Raw genomic sequence first — 13,728 nt, forward strand, 5'->3', positions numbered from 1 at the left:
GCTTGACATCAACCTCAGTCACACAGTGTGACTTTAGACTTCAATTTCCCTAGCTCTAAAATCTAAGTCTTGGCCGCCTTGTCTCTGACTCTCTGTGCAGAGGACAGCAGCAACACTGGAGATTTTTATTTATTTATTTATTGAGACTGAGTCTCACTCTATCACCCAGGCTGGAGTGTAGTGGCACCATCTCAGCTCACTGCAACCTCCGCCTTCCATGTTCAAGTGATTCTCGTGCCTCAGTCTCCTGAGTAGCTGGGATTACAGTTGTGCCCCACCATGCCTGGCTAACTTTTGCATTTTTAGTAGAGATGGGGTTTCACCATGTTGGCCAGGCTGGTATCAAGCTCCTGGCCTCAAGTGATCTGCCCGCCTCGGCCTCCTAAAGTGCTGAGATTACAGACATGAGCCACCTTGCCCAGCCCATACTGGAGATTCTGGAGATTCTGAAATGGACAGGTTCCCTGGGAACTCAAAGAGTCTCTAATTTCCGCCTGGAGTTCCCCTCCTCCTAGAGGTCTAATAATCTATGTGACTTGAAACAACTCTAGAGAATGCTTTCTTCTATTTTTTTCCCACAGGTGGTCGGTTTCTGGGTCTGCATGGCTCAGTAGAGGATGAAGCCCAACCCCCCAGGCTCTTCCCCAGAGGCCTGCAAACCTGCAGGCCAGGGTGAGAAGAGCTGCCCTGTCTGCCAGGCCTGTGGAGAGGTCTCAGGCCCAAGGTCTGGTTTAAGGTCTGAGTCAGGGCCTGCACCAAAGCCTGGTGCCATTCCAGGGCCTGGACTGGGGCCCAAAGCTATTCCAGAACCTCAGGCGGGTTCTGGTGCTGTTCCGAGGCCTGATACTGTTTCAGGAACTGGACCAGGTCTAGGGCCTGGGCCAGGCTCTGGGTCAGTACCTGGGCCAGGAGCTAGGTCAGTACCTGCACCAGGAGCTAGGTCAGTACCTGCGCCAGGAGCTAGGTCAGCACCTGGTCTAGGAGCTGAGTCTGTACCTGGGCCAGGAGCTGGTTCTGTACCTGGGCCGGGAGCTGGGTCAGTACCTGGGCCAGGAGCTGGATCGGTACCTGGGCCAGGAGCTGGGTCTGCACCTGGTCTAGGAGCTGGGTCAGTACCTGGTGTAGGAGCTGGGTCTGTACCTGGGCCAGGATCTGGGTCTGTACCTGGTCTAGGAGCTGTGTCAGCACCTGGTCTAGAACATGGGTCTGTACCTAGGCCAGGAGCTGGGTCAGTACCTGGTGTAGTTCTTGGGTCTGTACCTGGGCCAGGAGCTGGGTCAGTACCTGGTCTAGAACCTGGGTCTGTAGCTGGGCCAGGAGCTGGTTCAGCACCTGGTCTAGGACTTGGGTCTGTACCTGGGCCAGGAACTGGGTCAGCACCTGGTCTAGGAGCTGGGTTGGCACCTGGGCCAGCATCTGGGTCTGTACCTGAGCCAGAGCTACGGCCTGGGCTCAGACAGGGGTCTGGGACTGGGCCCAAACCCAGGGAGTCAACAGCAACCCCAACACCAGCACCACAGCAGAAGACTCAAGCCAAACCCACAAAGGCTGCCAGGCAGAAGGTTCTGGTAACTGGAGGAGGAGGCTACCTGGGCTTCAGCCTGGGATCCCACCTGGCCAAGAGCGGCACTTCCGTCATTCTGCTTGACCGCCGCAGACCCCAGTGGGAACTGTCCCCGGAAACCGAGTTCATCCAGGTACGGGGACAAGGGTCTTAGTAGACTGGGGTGGTGGTGATGGTCAGGGGAGAGTGTTTGATGTGAAACCTGTGGCGTGGAGTTTAGGGGCAGAGACTCTGAAGCCAGACTGTTTGAGTTCCAGCTCTGGCACTACCAGCTGGGCAGCTGTTGTCACAGAAAGGGGACAGTAGTAACACTGACTTCACAGGGTCTCATTAAGAGTTGTTGAAACAGTGCACATAAACCTAGCCCAGCCTCTGTGACCTAGAGAGTGTGATGAATGAGCACAGGATGATGCCCACGGTGCCCTGGAGAATCCTTTAGTGAATCCTGCCCCACCAGCCTTTCCTGACGCTACAGAGGCTTGGCCTGGGCTGGGTCGGGGGCCAGCTCTGAGACCAGGTGAGGTGCAGAGGTGTTATCTCTTGCTTTGGACTTGAACCCCCTGCCCTCATCTCTTTTTTCTCTGGTTCAGGCTGACGTCCGAGATGAAGAAGCCCTGTTCCGTGCCTTCGAAGGGGTGGACTGTGTCTTCCATGTCGCTTCCTATGGAATGTCCGGGGCTGAGAAGGTGGGCTCCTCACACACAACACCTGCAGTTAGACAGAGTGGGGTTCCAGTCCTGGCTCTGCCCTCACACCCATCCATTCCCTCTCACGCTTCACCTACTGTAGGAAGGACTTGGGCTATTCCCAGCCTGCATCTTGCATCCATGAGACCAATACCAGTTTTGCCATTTTGGTTTGTTTGGGGTTTGTTTTGTTTTGTTTTTGAGACAGAGTCTTGCTTCTTCACCAGGCTAAAGTGCAATGTCGTGATCTCGGCTCACTGCAACTCCCCCTCCCAGGTTAAAGCGATTCTCCTGCCACACCCTCCCCAGTAGCTGGGATTACAGGCATGCGCCACCAGGCCTGGCTAATTTTTGTATTTTTAGTAGAGACAGGGTTTCACCACATTGGCCAGGCTGGTCTCAAACTCCTGACATCAAGCAATCCATCTGCCTCGGCCTCCCAAAATGCTAGGATTACAGGCATGAGCCACCGTGCCCAGCCTGTTTTTGTTTTTTTGAGACAGAGTCTCACTGTCACCCAGGCTGGAGTGCAGTGGCACAATCTCAGCTCACTGCAACTTCTACCTCCCAGGTTCAAGTGATTCTCCTGCCTCAGCCTCCTGAGTAGCTGAGATTACAGGTACTACCAACACGCCTGGCTAATTTTTGTATTTTTAGTAGAGATGTGGTTTCTCCATGTTGGTCAGGCTGATCTCAAACTCCTGACCTCAGGTGATCCACCTGCCTTGGCTTCCCAAAGTGCTGGGATTACAGGCCATGAGCCACCGCCCCTGGCCCTAGTTCTGCCATTTTATAACTGTGTTACCTAGGGCAAGTTTACTTAACCTCGCTGATCCTCTTTCATCATCTGGAAAGTGAGGACATTACTATTAGTAATACCACAACCTCTTCAGAGAGTAATGTGGGAGTATCCACCAAAACATACGGGTACCCCTTGACTCAGAAATTACGCTCACATGTGCATTTGCAGCATTGTTTTTAATAACAAAACCCTAGAAATAGCCCATCAGTTGAGGGCTATTTAAATAAATTGTGTGTGTTTTGTTTTTGTTTTTGTTTTTTTGAGGTGGAGTTTTGCTCTTGTTGCCCAGGCTGGAGTGCAATGATGTGATCTTGGCTCACCGCAACCTCCGCCTCCCGGGTTCAAGCGATTCTCCTGCCTCAGCCTCCCGAGTAGCTGGGATTACAGTCACCCGCCACCAAGCCTGGCTAATTTTGTATTTTTAGTAGAGATGTGGTTTCTCCATGTTGGTCAGGCTGGTCTAGAACTCCTGACCTCAGGTGATCCCCCTGCCTTGGCCTCCCAAAGTGCTGGGATTACAGGCATGAGCCACCACGCGCAGCCTAATAAATTGTGTTCTACAATGAAATTATCTGCAGCCATTCAAAAGAAAGAGCTGACTCAATGTGTGCAGATAAAAAAACAGTTTCCAAGGCACAAAGCAGTGTTTGGCATTCTCCTGTTTACAAAAAAAGCGAAAGAAACTGTTTATTTCTATACTCACACATGCTTACATGCTGATATTAACAAGCATAGATTATCTCTAGAAACACAGAAAATTTAACGGTGGCTGCCTTTAGGGGGGGAAAAGGAAGATTTGGAATCAGGAGTGGGAGGGAAACTTTTCACCATACACTCTTCTTACTGTTTGAATTCTTTTTCACCTTGATTGTCTTGCCTATGAAACAAAAACAGCCACAACAAGAATAAATATAGAGCCAGTCACGGTGGCTCACACCTGTAATCCCAGCACTTTGGGAGGCCAAGGTGGGAGGACTGCTTGAGCCCAGGAGTTTGAGACCAGCCTGGGCAACATAATGAGACCCCTATCTCTATCTTTATTTATTTGAGACTGAATTTCGCTCTGTCACCCAGGCTGGAGTGCAGTGGTACGATCTTGGCTCACTGCAGCCTCCACTTCCCAGGTTCAAGCAATTCTCCTGCCTCAGCCTCCTGAGTAGCTGAGATTACAGGCACATACCACCACACCTGGCTAATTTTTGTATTTTCAGTAGAGACAGGGTTTCGCCATGTTGCTTAGTCTGGTCTCAAACTCCTGACCTCAGGTGATCCGCCTGTCTCGGCCTCCCAAAGTGCTGGGATTACAGGTGTGAGCTACCATGCCTGGCCAAAAATTCTTAAAAGAATAAATATAGGCTGGGCGTGGTGGCTCATGCCTGTAATCCCAGCACTTTGAGAGGCAAGGCAGGTGGATCATCTGAGGTCAGGAGTTTGAGACCAGCCTGACCAACATGGTGAAGCCCTGTCTCTACTAAATACAAAAAAAATTAGCCGGGCATGGTGGCACATGCCTGTAATCCCAGCTACTTGGGAGGCTGAGGCAGGAGAATCACTTGAACCTGGGAGGCAGCAATTGCAGTGAGCTGAGTTTGCACCACTGCTCTCCAGCCTGGGCAACAAGAGTGAAACTCCATCTCAAAAATAAAGAATAAATATAGCTAAAAAGTAGGCATGAATCTCACCTCCTGTTGTTAAGAGAATTAAATGAGACTGTGGATCAGGAAGCTCTCGCCCTGTCCCTGGCTCACAGGAACCCTCAGAGTGGCCTAGTTTTTGTTTTTCACACCCCAGCTCCCTCGTGAAGGCCCAGCCCGTATTACCATGTCCACCTTACAGATAGGGAAACTGAGGCTTTGAGAGTAAGAAAATGACCGAACAGGTTCTGAGCCCCTTTTTTGTGCCAGGCACTCTACCAGGTCCTCTCCAGTGTCTTATTAGGTCCTACCTGCCACCCAGGGGAGGAGGTCGGCCCTCATTTCACAGATGAGGTTACTGAGGGCCAGATGTGGGGCAGACCCTTCCCTGGCAACCCAGGAAGATGGTGGCAAAGCCAGGCACCCACACTCCTGGTGGGCCTTCGGGATCCCTGCTTCTGAGCTGAACATCCTGCTGCCCTGCCCGTCCCACCTGACGCCAAGCTCAGCCCTCCAGCCTCAGCAAGATGTCATGGGTAGCACCATTACTTTCTCACTGTCTTGTCTTTTAGCTGCAGAAAGAGCAGATTGAGTCTATAAATGTCGGAGGCACCAAACTAGTGATTGATGGTAGGTGCTCAGAGCCAGGTATGAGCTGCTGTACATCTCCGCCTCTCCCTTCTCCTGCAGAGGTGGGACCCTCTGGCCATCAAATGGAGGGCCCGTGGGCAGCACATCCTTCGTGTACTGCAGACCTGCCCAGGTCCCTGCATGGGTGTGTCAGTGCAGCCTTAGCATGCCTGGGAACATGGGGAACAGAGTTACCTCTCAGGGCTTAGAGGCTGGAGGAAGAAAAGTTGCCAAAGCTGGTCTGGCGCGGTGGCTCACGCCTGTAATCCCAGCACTTTGGGAGGCCAAGCGGGGTAGATCACCTGGGATCAGGAGTTCGAGACCAGCCTGGCCAACATGATGAAACCCCTCCTCTACTAAATATACAAAAAAATTACCCAGGTGTGGTGGTAGACGCCTGTAGTCCCAACTACCTGGGAGGCTGAGGCAGGAGAATTGCTTGAATCTGAGAGGCAGAGGTGGCACTGAGCCGAGATCACGCCACTGCTCTCCAGCCTGAGCGACAAGAGCGAAACTCTGTCTCAAGATAAATAAATAAATAAATAAATAAATAAGATTTAAAAATAAATAAATAAGGCTGGGCATGGTGGCTCATGCCTGTAATCCCAGCACTTTGGGAGGCTGAGGTAGGTGGATCACCTGAGGTCAGGAGTTCAAGACCAGCCTGACTAACATGGAGAAAACCTGTCTCTACTAAAAATACAAAAATTAGCTGGATGTGGTGGCGCATGCCTGTAATCCCAGCTATTCAGGAGGCTGAGGCAGGAGAATCGCTTGAACGTGGGAGGCAGAGCTTGCGGTGAGCCGAGATCGCGCCATTGCACTCCAGCCTGGGCAACAAGAGCAAAACTCCATCTCAATCAGTCAATCAATGAAAAGTTGCCGAAGCACCAAAATTGAAGACCCATGTGTGGGCTGCCTGGGCACGTCTTGCCTGATCCCATGTGTCTCTGATTCTAGAGATCTTTTTCTGTGTCTCCATCCAGTGAGACCTTCTTCTGACCTGTCTCTGGCAAGGTAGCTCAGGGTCCAAGCCACACTGAGAAAGAATAAGGAGCAGGCCTGGTTCCCAGGGGTCCATGGAGCAGGAACTTGACCTCCACCCTCAGTTAAGGGCAGGAGACCCTTCCATCCTGAACAGCTCTAGATTCTGGGAGGGTCCTGGGGGGCCAAGTTGCGTGTTGAAGACTCAGTGGAGATCTGCATGGCACCTCCTCAGCTGACTCCCTGCTCACACGTGTCCTGTGTGTGTATCTGTGTCTGTGCACATGTGTGTGTGTGTTTGATGCTCTGTGCACCTGTTGCTACAGTCTGTGTTCGCCGGCGGGTTCCAAGCCTCATCTATACCAGCACTGTCAACGTTGCATTTGGCGGGAAGCCCATAGAGCAGGGCAATGAGGACTCCGTGCCGTATTTCCCACTGGACGAGGTACCTGTCTTCCAGGAGAGGTGGGTGGGGCCCACAGTCCTGGGACCCACAGCTCAGAGGGTAGGGATGGGTGAAAGCAGGGTGGGTTTCACAACTCAGGATGTCTCCTAGCAGGAAGAGGCCCTCAAAATTGGGTGGCATCAGCATTCTCTTTTTTTAGCTGGTCACACCTGCAGGGGCATTGAAATCAGACAGGCCTGGCCTTAGCCTCAACCTGGCCACATCCTACCCATGTCACCCTGTCCCTGAACAAATCACTGAAGCCCTTTGAGCCTCTGTTTCTTTTTTTCTTTTCTTTTCTTTTCTTTTTGAGACAGAGTCTTGCTGTGTCGCCAGGCTGGAGTGCAGTAGCACGATCTCAGCTCGCTGCAACCTCCAGCTCCTGGATTCAAGCAATTCTCCTGCCTCAATCTCCCAAGTAGCTGGGACTACAGGTGCGTGCCACCACGCCCAGCTCATTTTTGTATTTTTAGTAGAGACAGAGTTTCACCATGTTGGCCAGGCTGGTCTTGAACTCCTGGCCTCAAGCCATCTGCCTGCCTCAGCCTCCCAAGCTGCTGGGGTTACAGGCCTTGTTTTTTTCTGTTTGTTTCTTTTGAGATAAGGTCTTGCTTTGCTCTGTCACTCAGACTGGCGTGCAGTGGCATGATTTCAACTCACTGCAGCCTCAACCTCCCGGGCTCAGGTGATCCTCCCACCTCAGCCTCTCGAGTAGCTGGGACTACAAGTGCCCGCCACCACACCCAGCTAATTTTTGTATTTTTAGTGGAGACAGGGTTTCATTGTGTTGCCCAGGCTGGTCTCAAACTCCTGGGCTCAAGCAATCCTCCCTCCTGGGCCTCCCAAAGTGCTGGGATTATAGGCATGAGGCACCACACCTGGAGAAGCCTCTGTTTCTTCATCCCAACATGATAACACTATCACCATGGGGCTGTGCAGAGCAGGAAATGAGATAAGCAATGTGAAAATGTCATGTGAACACAAAACAGCCACGTATAGGTAATTCACCCAGCAGGTGTCCAGCATCAGCCTTGCAGGGCAGGCATCTGGGGCTGGCAGCAGCCTCCCTGAGTTGGGTTGCCCAGGTCATTGTTGCTGCTCTGGACCCAGTGCTCCTCTGCTCCTGTATCTCTGGAAGGAGATGCACTGTTCTCCCACCCAGGGGGAGAGAAGGGGCCATGGGGCTCAGGGCTTGGCCATATCCCAGTGGGATTCCCCAGGGAAGGTGCAGCCCTGGGGCTGGCCAGGCTGGGCAGGCATTGCCAGCAGCATTGCTGACCTTCTCTGATGGTTCTGTTTTCCCTGGTGTCTGGCAGCACATAGACCACTATTCCCGAACCAAGGCCATCGCCGACCAACTGACCCTCATGGCCAATGGGACGCCTCTCCCAGGTGAGTGTCGTGGGGCTCTGCTTATGCCAAACACACCTGCCCACTGCTGCCTCCCCCAACGTACACGTGTGATTCATGCTAATATGTGTCTGAGGCCCGCCTTCCTTTCAAAGGACAGTTTCCCAGGACCTTGGCCGTTTGTGGTTCAGCACATTCTGAGCGCCAGCTGTGTGCCTGCGCCCCGCTAGGGATACAGCCCAGAAATCAGGCCTAGTGTCTGTCCTTACATAGTCAGGTGGGGAAGAGACTCGAGCAAACCCAAGTCTAGCTCTCTTTTCTACTGCACAGGAGCGAATCCAGCTTCAGGGGCCCTCTTTACACAAAAGAATACAAAATGATGAGTGTAGAATGAGCTGTATAACACTTTGGAAGGGACTTGCAAGGGAGAGGCCCAAAAGCTCAAGCTTCAATGACTTCCCAGAAAAGTCCACCTTGGCTGTCTTATTTATGTTTGTTTTAGAGATAGGGTCTTCTCTGTTGCCCAGGCTGGAGTGGAATGGCACAATCAGAGCTTACTGCAGCCTTGAACTCCTGGGCTTAAATAATCCTCCTGCCTCAGCCTCCCAAGTAGCTGGAACTGAAGGCGTGTGCCACCACACCAGGCTTACTTAAAATTTTTTTGTAGAGATGAGGGTCTCACTATGTTGTCCAGGCTGGTCTCAAATTCCTGGCCTCAAGTGATCTTCTTGCCTCGGCCTCCCAAAGTGCTGGGATCACAGGCATGAGCCATCACGCCCAGCCCCATTCTTTATTCTACTTTTTCCTTTATTTTAGTTTTATTCTCTTTTTATTTTCATGGGCTCTCCTCCCACAGATTGCATGCTAACTTTATATGCAGAGGTCTAATTAACTGTTCACAACACCCCTTTTAGGTGCAAACCTTAGGTATCCCTTGCTTTCTACACTTCAGAGCCAAATTTATTCAGATAAATTTCATGCTATCCAGATTATCAGGAAAGTTGGGTCGGCGTGGTGGCTCACACCTGTAATCTCAGCACTTTGGGAAGCAGAAGTAGGTGGATGGCTTGAGTTCAGGAGTTCGAGACCAGTCTGGACAACACGGCAAAATCCTGTCTGTAGAATATATATATATATATATATATATTTTATATTGCTTTCTAAAATTCAGAAAGTAAAAAGAATCAGATAACTTGGTTTCCCTTTACTATCAAAACCATCTAAACTTGAGAGCCAAGTGGATTTGGAGAGTCAAAGGGCTTAAAAATTATAATCCTCCCCAGGGCGCGGTGGCTCCCGCCTGTAATCCCTGCACTTTGGAAGGCTGAGGTGGGTGGATCACAAGGTCAGGAGTTCGAGACCAGCCTGGCCAATATGGTGAAACTCCATTTCTACTAAAAATACCAAAAAAAAAAAAAAAAAAAAAAAAATTAGCCGGTTTGGTGGTGCATGCCTGTAATCCCAGCTACTCTGGAGGCCAAGGCAGGAGAATTACTTGAACCTGGGAGGCAGAGGTTGCAGTGAGCCGAGATCATGCCACTATACTCCAGCCTGAGTGACAGAGCAAGACTCCATCTCAAAAAAAAATTGATAATTCTCAATGTACGGGTGAGAAAACTAAGACAGATGAACTGATATCACTGAAGGTCATACTGCTATTAGGTGGTAAAGGTGGGATTTGAACCCCGAGAGAGTTTAACACCAGAGCCTGGGGCCTAATCACTGTGCAGCGCTGTAGCGCCAGCTAAGCAGGTCCCTGAGCATCAGCTCTTTTCCCTAAAATCTTTCCCACCCTACTCCCCATCACCCTGGGCCAGTCAGGCCTGGATCCCTGATCCCAGTGGAACCATCCTGCTGTTTTCCCAGGGCTTCAATCTTGTGCAGTTGAATTCTTTCCTCTACGTGGGGCCTCAACCAGCCAGCTCAGCACCCTGTACTCTAGACACCTAATCCTCCAGCCAAGAATTATTTATATGAGCATCTGCAGCTTTCCATGGTCAGGAGAGTCATGGATACCCTGGCCCTCTGTGAAGTAGCTGTCTGATGCCCCGCCTGCCAACATCAGCTGCAACCCGACCTCCCCTCACTATGCCCAGGTGACCCTGAGTTTAAAATTAGCTGCAGGCTGTTTACAGGAAAGCTCACCCGATACCTGCCTTCCAGGAGTCCAGCTGCAGTCACCTGGGGTCGTTTCCACTCCCTCCTATCCAAGCGGGTTCCTGAAAGTGTTCTTCTGACTCGGCGCAGGGGTCCCTAGCCCTGAGAGCAGAATCCCGAGGCATGCAGATCCCAGCTCAGTGTTAATGCAGTTATGTCCTCCCGTCTCTGTCTCTGGGTGTATTAGTATCCTGTGGCTCCCATGACAAATGATGCCATCCAAACTTGATGGCTTAAAACAATAGAAATGGGTTGGACGCAGTGACTGACATCTGTAATACCAGCCATTTGGGAGGCCAAGACGGGGGGGATTGCTTGAACCCAGGAGTTCAAGACCAGCCCAGGCAACATGGCAAAACTCCGTCTGTACAAAAAATACAAATGATTGGCAAGGCGCAGTGGCTCATGCCTGTAAGCCAAGCACTTTGGAGGCCAAAGCGGGCAGGTCACCTGAGGTCAGGAGTTCAAGACCAGCCTGACCAACATGGTGAAACCCTGTCTTTAAAAAAAAAGAAAATGACCTGGGTATTGTGGTGCATGCCTGTACTCCCAGCTACTCAGGAGGCTGAGGTGGGAGGATCACCTGAGCCCAGGGAGGTCAGGATGGCAGTGAGCTGTGACCCTCCCTCAAAAACAAAGAAATAAAAGACAATCATTTCTTCTCTCACCATCCTGGAGGCCAGAAGTCTGAAATCAAGGTGTCAGCTGGGCTGTACTCCTTTCTTTTTTTTTTTTTTTTATTCCTTCTTTGAGATGGAGTCTTACTCTTCACCCAGGCTGCAGTGCAGTGGGGCGATCTGGGCTCACTGAAACCTCTGCCTGGGTCCAAGCCATTCTCTTGCCTCAGCTTCCTGAGTAGCTGGGATTACACGCATGCGCCACCATTCCCGGCAAACTTTTGTATTTTTAGTAGAGACAGGGTTTCACCAGTTGGCCAGGCTGGTCTTGAACTCCTGACCCCAGGTAATTCGCCCACCTTGGCCTCCCAAAATGCTGGGATTACAGGTGTCAGCCACTGTGCCTGGCCTGCGCTCCTTTCTCGTCTCTTCTAGTTTCTGATGGCCCCAGGCATTCCTTGGTTTGTGGCTGCATTGCTCCAGCCCCTGCCTCTGCCTTCACATGGCCTTCTCCTCTTTTCCATCTGTCTCTTCTCTGTGAGTCTCTTAAGGACACTTGTCATTGGATAGAGGCCCCCCCCCTCGATAACTCAGGATGATCCATCTCGAGATCCTCAATGACATCTGCAATGACCCTTTTTCCAAATAAGGTGACATCAGTAGGTTCTGGGACATGGACATATCTTTAGGGGGCCAGCATTTAACCCACTGCACTTGTCCTCCAGGTAAAGTGAGGGGCTTGGAGGATGTAGCAGTTAGGGCATTCGCTTATGACCCAGAGACACTGGCTCCAGCTCATTTATCGGGGGAAAGGGAACTTATCTAGGAAGGATGTGGGCTAGCTTCTGGAAAATAGATTTCTAGAAATGCAACCACCAGGGCTTGGAAAGGGCAGTGTTAAGGCAGCTTCAGGGACCTGGGTGGCAGGAACTGATGACCAGTCTCCTCCGGGTGACTCTGTTCCTAGGATTTTAGTTCCCAGTGTCAATGATATCAAGAGTCCCCCTCCTGGGTGAGAACATCCCATGGCCACCTTCTAAACTGATGGTCCCCCTAAGACCTCATGCAGAGGGGGAGGGGTTCCCCAAAGGAAAGCTGTCATAGAAGGTGACCCACCCTGGGATTCCATACCAAGGTTCAGCCCCTTCGGGAACCCGAGCCTTGGGAGGGAGAGAGAGTGGAACCTCTTCTCAGAGGCTCCATTTTAGTTGAGAAGTTGGGGCTGGGAGTTAATTAATTTATAAAATTAAGGTGGGGCACAGTGGCTCACCTGTAATCCCAGCACTTTGGCAGGCTGAGGTGGGTGGATCACAAGGTCAGCAGACCAGCCTGGCCAATATGGTGAAACCTCATCTCTACTAAAAATACAAAAGTTAGCTGGGCGTGGTGGTATGTGCCTGTAGTTCCAGCTACTCAGGAGGCTGAGGCAGGAGAACTGCTTGAACCTGGGAGGTGGAGGTTGCAGTGAGCCGGGATGGCGCCTCTGCACTCCAGCCTGGGCAACAGAGCAACCTTGTCTCAAAAACAATAAAATAAATAAATAAAAATAAAAATTAGCTGGGTGTGGTGGCATGAGCCTATAGTCCCAACCACTTGGGAGACTAAGGTCTCGAATGCTTGAGCCTGGGAGGTTGCAGTGAGCCGGGATGACACCACTGCATTTCAGCCTGGGCAACAGAGTGAGATCCTGTCTCTAAGTCATTAAGCTGGGTACAGTAGCTCACACCTGTAATCCCAGCACTGTGGGAGGCTGAGGCAGGTGGATCACCTGAGGTCAGGCATTTGAGACCAGCCAGGACAACATGCGAAACACTTCATCTACTGAAACTACAAAAAGTAGTGGGACATAATGGCACATGCCTGTAATCCCAGCTACTCAGGTGGCTAAGGCTGGAGAATCTCTTTAATCTGAGGGGCGGAGGTTGCAATGAGCTGATATCGTGCCATTGCACTCCAGTTTGGGCAACAGAGGAAGACTCCATTTCAAAAACAAAAGTTATTTTAAATGTTTTTAAATATATTTTTTAAAGTTCTAGCATTCTATAGCACTATATAGTGACTATAACTAACAACTATTGTGCATTTTCAAATAGATGATAGAAGAGTGGATTTTTTTTTCTTTAAGACAGGGTCTTGCTGTGTCACCCAGGCTGAAGTGCAGTGGTGCTATCATGGCTCACTACAGCCTCAAACTCTTAGGTTCAAGCAATTTCCCCACCCCAGCCTCCCAGAACACTGGGACTATAGGCGCACGCCATGGTGTCTGGCTTTTTTTTTGTTTTTTTTTTGTCGGAGATGGGGTCTCACTTTGTTGCCCAGGCAGTAGATATGAATGTTCCCAAGACAAAGAAATGATAAATGTTCCAGATGATATTAATAGATATGCTCATTACCCTGATTTGATCATTACACATTGTATTCATGCATGGAAAAACCTCAGGTATCCCTTGCTTTCTAAACTTCACAGCCAAAACATCACACCTTACCCCACAAATATCTACAATTATTATATGGCAATAAAAATAAAAGAAAAATTTTTTAAATCTTAAACATGAATTATGGCCGGGAGCGGTGGCTCACACCTGTAATCCCAACACTTTGGGAGGCTGAGGCAGGTGGATCACCTGAGGTCAGAAGTTCAAGACCAGCCTGGCCAACATGGTGAAACCTCATCTCCACTAAAAATAATTAGCCAGGTGTGGTGGTGGGTGCCTGTAATCCCAGCTACTCAGGAGGCTGAGGCAGGAGAATTACTTGAACCTGGGAGGCAGAGGCTGCAATAAGCCGAGAGATTGCACCATTGCATTCCAGCCTTGGCAACAGAGTGAGACTCATGTCTCAAAAAAAAAAAAAAAAAAA

The 13,728-nt window shown here is 50.6% G+C and overlaps 1 protein-coding gene across 1 annotated transcript in view; it reads left to right on the forward strand.

Moving 5' to 3' along the window:
* The first annotated feature begins 405 nt into the window (after positions 1 to 405).
* SDR42E2 (short chain dehydrogenase/reductase family 42E, member 2) overlaps positions 406 to 13,728 on the forward strand; it is a 28,075-nt gene continuing 14,752 nt past the window's right edge. Inside the window, exons 1-5 of the mRNA XM_032242912.1 lie at positions 406 to 1,697; positions 2,155 to 2,250; positions 5,259 to 5,316; positions 6,627 to 6,745; positions 8,062 to 8,137. Coding sequence (XP_032098803.1) covers positions 618 to 1,697; positions 2,155 to 2,250; positions 5,259 to 5,316; positions 6,627 to 6,745; positions 8,062 to 8,137 — 1,429 coding nt within the window. The 5' untranslated portion in view covers positions 406 to 617. The remainder of the gene's footprint in view (positions 1,698 to 2,154; positions 2,251 to 5,258; positions 5,317 to 6,626; positions 6,746 to 8,061; positions 8,138 to 13,728) is intronic.

This window comes from Sapajus apella, unplaced genomic scaffold (genome assembly GCF_009761245.1).
Source record: "Sapajus apella isolate SASKATOON/1434 unplaced genomic scaffold, GSC_monkey_1.0 scaffold51, whole genome shotgun sequence".
Classification (NCBI taxonomy): Eukaryota; Metazoa; Chordata; class Mammalia; order Primates; family Cebidae; genus Sapajus; species Sapajus apella.